At 46.3% G+C, this 8,034-nt stretch overlaps 1 protein-coding gene across 1 annotated transcript; it reads left to right on the top strand.

Annotated features, from left to right (window-relative positions):
* The first annotated feature begins 6,482 nt into the window (after positions 1–6,482).
* On the top strand, positions 6,483–8,034 carry LOC136677489 (protein FAM222A-like). The gene has a single exon (XM_066655051.1). The coding sequence runs from the start codon at positions 6,488–6,490 to the stop codon at positions 7,868–7,870; it is 1,383 nt and encodes a 460-aa protein (XP_066511148.1). The 5' UTR covers positions 6,483–6,487; the 3' UTR covers positions 7,871–8,034.

Here is an 8,034-nt window from a genome sequence, read left to right as displayed (position 1 = left end):
GAATATATTTCTCAGCTCAGTAGATTTCAGGCGTTTGAATTAATGGACGAAGCCAAACCTGACTTCCAATCAAACTTCACTAAACTTGTTCTGTTCACTAATCCTGAGTAATTTCAGTTTCTCAGCTCTTCTCCTGAGTGTGACTGGGTTTAACAGAGGAAACGGGCTGATGTCTGTGGTTTAGAGGGTTTTTGTTGCTGTTCCCTGTTCTGCAGCTGCTCCGCTGTGAATCACGAATAAAGTGTAATTATTGTTTACACGGAGAATATAACGACACTGTGTGTGTGTGTGTGTGTGTGTGTGGTTTGATTACCTGGCTTATTCTCAATATGGAGCTGTTTAAGTGTCTGGAACAGTGTTTTTAAAAAAAACAAACACTCTTCCTCAGTGTGAATTGAATGCCTAGTGTGGACATGAGGAGTATAGAGCCACTAGTATTGGGCTGTGGAACAGTGTAGCTGTGTTCTCTGGAGGGATGGACCTTTGGGATGAGTTGGAGTCTCCGAACTAATCATGCAACATCAGTACCTTGCCCTCACTAATGCTCTTGTGGCTGCCATCAAACGTTCACAGCAGCAATCCAACCTCTGGTGTTAAGCCTCCCCTGAAGACTGGAGTCTGTTACAGCAGCGAAGAGGAACAAACTCTTGATTAATATCCTTCATTTCAGAGGCAGCGCTGCTCCACACACTTTGGGTCATGCAGTGTGAGTGAATTAGACGTGTTGTGGTTTGAGGCAGTGGTAATAGATGCTAAAGTGTGTGTGGGGGCCTGTTAAAAGACATATCAGGAATATTACAGCTTCCTCTCGCTTCCCTCTCCAATCGCTTGCTCAAGGGCACCCTGACATTTGCTGACTGTATCGTTCATGCCGGTTTAATTTTAAGACTTAAAAAAAAAAATGCTTTTGCATAAAAATGTCATTTTTGAGGAGGTTGCAAGTCATTTGTGGCAGTTGATTTATCACTGCTAAATGAAGTGCTTTCCCCAGCGCCTCCGCCCCTGCTGCTCCTTTCTGGGCCCGAGCTAAGCAGCCGTGAAATTGCCTGAATAATGTCGTTTAAATCCAATCTCACCGCGGCCCTTCACCTTCCTCCTGTTTAGCGCTGTCTCTGCTCGCTGTGTTGGGTGAGCAAGTGTGTCACTGTGTGTGAGTGAATGTTTCCCTGTCCACATCACCTTTGCTGACCACTCAGTCTCTAGAGGAGTTTCTTGGACACAGATTAAACCTACGTTTTAAGCAGTTGGGATTCTTCTGTTTGGAAATCACTTTTTCCAATGGAAACTTGCTCTGTCAGGAGTGCATCAAAGTTGTGCAGTGTCTTTATGCAGTCTTTAGATCTAGAATGTAGTGATCTAACACGCAGGTCTTTATGCTGTGGTCTGTTAAACACGGCTTCATACAGAAATGCTTTAAAACATGTTTGTAATTCTAATAGCAATGTAAAACATAGGGATGCACCGATACCACTTTTTCCCTTCCGATACCGATATTTCATGTTCAAGTACCAACCGATACCAACTCTATCTATCTTAACTACTAAATAGGTGGCTATATTTATATTGCTACACTTACAGTTGTTTTTATTTATTTTGGTAAAGCAGTATTCTATGTTGCTAATAAGATTTAATAAGCTGGGCGACACGGTGGTGCAGCAGGTAGTGTCGCAGTCACACAGCTCCAGAGGCCTGGAGGTTGTGGGTTTGATTCCCGCTCTGGGTGACTTTCTGTGAGGAGTTGGTGTGTTCTCCCTGTGTCTGCGTGGGTTTCCTCCGGGTGCTCCGGTTTCCTCCCACAGTCCAAAAAACTCACGTTGGTAGGTGTATTGGCGACTCAAACGTGTGAGTGAATGTCTGTGTTGCCCTGTGAAGGACTGGCGCCCCCTCCAGGGTGTGTTCCCGCCTTGTGCCCAATGATTCCAGGTAGACTCTGGACCCACTGCGACCCTGAATTGAATAAGCAGTTACAGATAATGAATGAATTTAATAAGCTTGAATGAACAACATTTACAACTTTTTTAAACTGCACATTAAAAATTTTAAAGCTTCAGAGCCAAAATAAATATTTCCACACTGCAGTCATGAGGATATTTGTCACAGCTGTGAAATGCATTTTCTAAGGTCTGCTGCTGACCTGTGCTTCTTTGTGGTTGCTTGAATGAAGTCAGGGTTCTTTGGCACGCCTTCAGCTGGTTTTAAACTACATTGACTTTTAGCCCAATTTTAAATAGTCGCAGCATATCAAACATTTGATTTTTTCGACCCGAATTTGTCTCCACCAACTCAACTCTGAACAAGTCCCTTCAACAGCCAATGAGAACAGAGCACAGAAAGTAAACACAGGCGCATGCAGTGGAGCTCTACAGTGGAGGATGGATTAAATGGTAAAACTATTAAAAACTCTAATATAAACTACGAAATAATCCAACTTTATTCTAATTTTCCATTCCACATTAAATAATGCAACACTGTGGTGCGCGCTAAAGCGACTGCTGTTTCTGAACCATTTACGGTGGAACGTAGCCGCAACGATGCGCTATTCTACTAATCTCCCGCTCGTGCTGCAGTGTGTAGAGACCGCACTATGTATATTTTCCCATCCACGATCCACAAAGATATTTTTACATGTTTTTTTTTTTTTTTTTACTTTGTGGACCTACACAAACCTATGTCTCCAAGGAAACTCTTTTGGGGTTGTGTAGTGTGTGTTACATTTTTCCAGTCTCACTAAAAATGGACAAAAATAGTCATGTAGTGTGAAATACCTCGTTTGTTTATAATCTGCCCCAACTTTAATCTAGCAGCGCGCATGCGCGTCAATATCTGCTTCATGGGGTGTGTCCCGAAAAGTGCCCTGTGTACTACATGTAGGGAATAGTGTGTAATGTGTTTAAGTGCCAGTATCAGGGCCGATACCAATACGGTTTACTGAGAAATCACTGCTATTCATCAGTAGTTCTAGCTTCCAGTCTTCTGTAGAATTAGTACAATTCTGCCAAGTTACAGCAATGGCTCAGAAGAATGATCCTTGAAAACCACTGCCCTCACAGTTTAAGCCATCTACCATCTCCCCTACTCCTTCTTCAGTGAAGTGTTCTAACAGAAAACCGCACAAGGCCATCGATGTCCAGAGCTGCAGTGGATGTTTACAGCTAGATAGGAATAAATTCACCTGCACCTGATTCTCAATCAAATTAACATTTTACTTGGCACAGAGGACTGAATGAAAGGCACGTCAGGCAGAACATTCACTCCAAGAATGTGTCTCTAATTCAGTCTTTTGTTCATTCTCACATGCTTGTGTCTGAGTTATCTGAGCTTTTTTTCTTTCCTGTCCCTGTCTCAATCACCTTGCGAGACAAAAGCCTCATTGGTACATCATGTTTCTGTGCCTCCCTCGACACCCTCGTTCTTTTCATCGCCTTTAAAAAAAAGGCGACCCGGTTAGGAATTCCCGGACGGCTGCGCTCGTGAGGGTTTGTGGGAGGCCAGAGAGTGGCGTGCCTCCGTTTAGAATTCCTGATTGAATAATTGAGGAATTTGTCTGGCTGAGCCCAGGCCTCTCTGCTGCTGCCGCTTCTACTTATAAATCTCAACGGTGTCACTGCAATTAAAAAGCGCTTTCGTCCTCCTCTCTCTCTCTCTCTCTCTCTCTCTCTCTCTCTCTTTCTCTCTCTCTCTCTTTCTCTTTCTCTCTCTCTCTCTCTCCCTCTCTTTCTCTCTCTCTCTCTCTCTTTCTCTCTCTCTCTCTCTCTCTCTCTCTCTCTCCCTCTCTTTCTCTCTCACTCTCTCTCTCTCTCTCTCTCTCTTTCTCTCTCTCTCTCTCTCTCTCTCTCTCTCTCTCTCTCTCTCTCTCTCTCTCTCTCTCTCTCTCTCTCTCTCTCTCGCCTGTTTGCTGGTTTCCGGGGGTAACCCAGTTCTGCAGCGCTGAATTAATTTCATAAAGCACTGATTTAATAATGCCTAAGGTGGAGGCTTTCTGCAGATTGAGTTTTTAAAAAAGATCCATTTGGCCCAGGATTAACAGGAGACAGAGTGAGAGCAGACGGAGCGAGAGAGAGAAAGAGAGAGAGCAGCTGTGTCTCGATTACTAGTGAACTTGCTCCGTGTTGCCCACTCTATACTGAGTGTAGGTGGCCAGCGAGTTAGCCAACACAAATCTTATAAAACAGATTACTGAGTCAAGGACAGCTACACAGTGATTGATTCAGGGATTATTCCCATGTCATGTTAATATTAGGTTAATGTATTAAAGCAATAATGGTCAAATAATGAGGTAAAATCTTAGTGGTCGACAAAAAGCTACATCCAAGCTACAAAGCTAGGTAGCTGGGCAGCATGCTAATCTGTAAATACCATACACATATGCTAACAGTTATAACATGACCAAAGGCAGTAATATGAATAAATAAATATGAATATTGTTGCTGTCAAAGAAAAGACATATAACTCCATTTTTGTTGATTTTTAGTTGAACATATCTTTTCTGTACATTGTGTGAAAAGTTTATAACAAATGGACCAATGGATATGCTCCAAAATTCATTCATTCATTCATTATCTGTAAGCGCTTATCCAGTTCAGGGTCACGGTGGGTCCAGAGCCTAACAGGGAATCATTGGGCGCAAGGCGGGAATACACCCTGGAGGGGGCGCCAGTCCTTCACAGGGCAACACAAACACACACACACATTCACTCACACCTACGGACAATTTTGAGTCGCCAATCCACCTACCAACGTGTGTTTTTGGACTGTGGGAGGAAACCGGAGCACCCGGAGGAAACCCACGCGGACACGGGGAGAACACACCAACTCCTCACAGACAGTCACCCGGAGCGGGAATCGAATCCACAACCTCCAGGCCTCTGGAGCTGTGTGACTGTGACACTACCTGCTGCGCATGTATAAAGTGAGCGATATTAGAAATAAATAATGAGAGAGAAAGAGTGATGGGGAGGACGATTAACAGAAGTTGATTATGAAGCATTTCTCGTCCTGACCTGCTAACAGCATCGTCCGCAGTGTGTATGATTCCTTTCACGTGCGACGCAACACGATGGTGGGTAATTGTGTTATTGAACGTTCTCTGTTGGGTCTGGCCTGAATGGAAAACAGATAACGCAGCAGCCATTCTCTCGTGTGAATGGAGCCAAACACACACTGACCGTCTGCTCCGAAGATCAGCCTCTTTTTAATGGATTAGCTTGTGCAAGCAAACCTCAACACACAAAGACCCAAATTGGACACAAAGAACTTTCTAGAATCCTTTCCAGTTGAGGTCTGGAACCCCCTGTGGCTCAGGGAACCAGAATACATACCCGTTCTAGATAGATCGGTTTGAAACAGAGACCGAAGATGCCATGTTCCTCTGCCCACCCCCCTCCACTTTATACAACTAAACTTGGCATAAAAAAAAATATGGGGTGATCCTTTAAAATGGTGTAATTTGCATAACATAAAAGGAATTCAGGTTATGAGTTACAGTGCAGTGTTTCCCAGTCATGCTTCTGAGTTATCACCATCTGGAAAAGTTATTTACTGTTGTAGTAGAAACCCATGACCCAGATTTACATTGTTAGCTTGTTTCTGGTTAGCATTGTTAGCAGATATCAGTGATATTTGATATTTTATGACTCCAAACACCATGGAAACATGTCCGCATACAGCAGTGGGACAGTCCTCTGTGTATGACGGATTTAACAAGACACAAATAGATAGAAGCACTAATAAACAGTTTGATACTACTGTACTACTACATTTACACACTGTTGATGTGCGGGCGGCCATCTTGGATTCTGAACTCGGGGTTGGTGAGGCTCCCCCAACTTTCCAAAGGAGTGCCGAAAACTCTAACATCTGAGTTCAAATAGAGTGCAGCACAAGTTAAGGCCAAGACCTGGATAAACGAAGCTTGAGTCAAGACCTTGAAGAGTCTAAACCTAAGATCAGAAGTGCACTGCGATGCACAGCATTAATATATTTTCACATAAGAACTCTGGAATGTGAATCAGGTCTGACATATTCCAGAGTTGCCCTTTCATGCATGTAGCGCAGTCTGAGATGTCAAACACATTTCCTCAGTTGTGTGGTTTAAGCATGTGGTGACACGTATGCAGCAGATGCAGAAGGCATAGCATTAATTCGCTGAATTTTCCAGAACATTATCAGCTCCTTTCACCCATGGGCTCACTCAGACATTAGCTGGACTTTGTACCCGGGGGCTGGCAGGATAAAGTCCGGGTAATGTCCGGTGCAACTGGAAATTTGCATTCACACATACAGCTGTTACTGGAAATGTCCAGGAAATGTCTGGGTTACGGCGCATGTGTGAAAGGGGCTTTAGAAAGAGTGTTAATACTTTTCTAACAAACCTACTTCTAAGCCATTTTAAATCAGGGATATTCCAGGACCAGGATTAGCTGACCCCGGTTACACTGGACTGATTTATGACCCTGTCCAATCTCTCTTTCACCCAGGTGAACTGAGCATGCCCATACACTCTCCTCGCTACCCCAGCACGGCGGAGCTGGATGCCTACGCGCAGAAGACGGCCAACACCCCTCTGTCCATCAAGATCTTCCCCACCAACATCAGGGTCCCACAACACAAGCACCTTAACCGGACAGTGAACGGCTATGACACTACGGGCCAGCGCTACAGCCCATACCCCCACCTCCACTCAGGGGGTTACCAGGGCCTGCTGGCCATCGTCAAAGTCTCCTCATCCTCCTCATCCTCAGCTTCATCGTCATCGTTTGTGGCCTCAGCGAAGGCCGTGGTAAAGAATGCAGAGGGCAGGCGGACTAAGCTTTCCCCCGCCCAAATAGCGGTGGCCCCTTATCCACCCCCAACGGCATCCAACAGCAGCACTTTAGCCCACTGCCACGGCCAGACTCTCGCCGTGCCCCCAAATGTGACAGTGGCCGGGTCTGTGATCCCTCTGACCGGGGGCAGAGGAGGACTGAACCTGCCTCCTCAGTCCAATCTGCCCTCAATCCAGAGCATCATCTACCAGATCAACCAGCACTGCCAAGCCCAGGCCCTGCAGCAGGTCTCCACAGTGCCCCATAACCCCAGCCCCTGCAAGCAGGGGGCCAATGTGGGTGGAGTCTCCTCTAGTTCATCTGGAGGGAGTTACGTAGGGAATCTGGGATACTCTGGAACGGGAATACCAGGACACAACGGGGAAGCAATGAAGGTGTATTCCGAGGGCATGGATTACATCTTGTGGCAGAAGCAGCAACAGCAGCAGCAGCAGCAGTCTGTCCTGAGGATGTACAGCAGCGGGAGTGGCGGGGGAGGAGCTATCAGCAAGTCTCCGGAGTCTTGTGCCCCGGCAAACAGTATCCTAGTGCCAGGAGCCCAGGTATCCTCCTCTTCCCGGGCTTACCCAATGACAGCCAGCGTGAGTGGAGGAGCAGGGCTGGACAAGGTTAACTCTTCCCCTTTGAACTGTACAGGAATGCAGGGAAATTTTGCAGTGGGACAGTACTTTGGACCCCCCTGGAACAGCATCCTGGTCACCCCCGACAGCGACTGCTACAACCCTCAGGAGCTGCCAGGAACGACGACCACGGCCGGGCACAGGGAGCTGGGCTTCCCGCCTCACCACTATCATCATCACTTTCATCATCATCACCATCACCCACCTTTGGACAGTGCGGGGGGCGTGTGCTGCAGTCTGCCCAGCAAAAGCCTGTGCAATGCTTCTGTGCTCAGCAGCAGCCTGCAGTCTCTGGAATATCTGATCAACGACATCCACCCTCCGTGCATTAAGGAGCAGATGCTGGGCAAAGGCTATGAGACCGTCTCAGTACCGAGGCTGCTGGACCACCAGCACGCACACATTCGGCTTCCTGTTTACAGATAGAGTCCAGGGTCCGGTTCCAGGGAAAGTGCATCTGGTGTGGTCCAGTGTGGAGGGACGGAATTCATTATTATTATTATTCTTTCAGTTAAATATCGAAGATGTTCAGGATCGTTCCGGCTGAATGCTGGAAAGCCAAGTGGCGCTTTGGGAAATATTAGAGATGG

Source organism: Hoplias malabaricus, chromosome X2 (assembly GCF_029633855.1).
Source record: "Hoplias malabaricus isolate fHopMal1 chromosome X2, fHopMal1.hap1, whole genome shotgun sequence".
In the NCBI taxonomy this organism is placed as follows: domain Eukaryota; kingdom Metazoa; phylum Chordata; class Actinopteri; order Characiformes; family Erythrinidae; genus Hoplias; species Hoplias malabaricus.
This window is presented reverse-complemented; position numbering and strand designations above follow the sequence as displayed.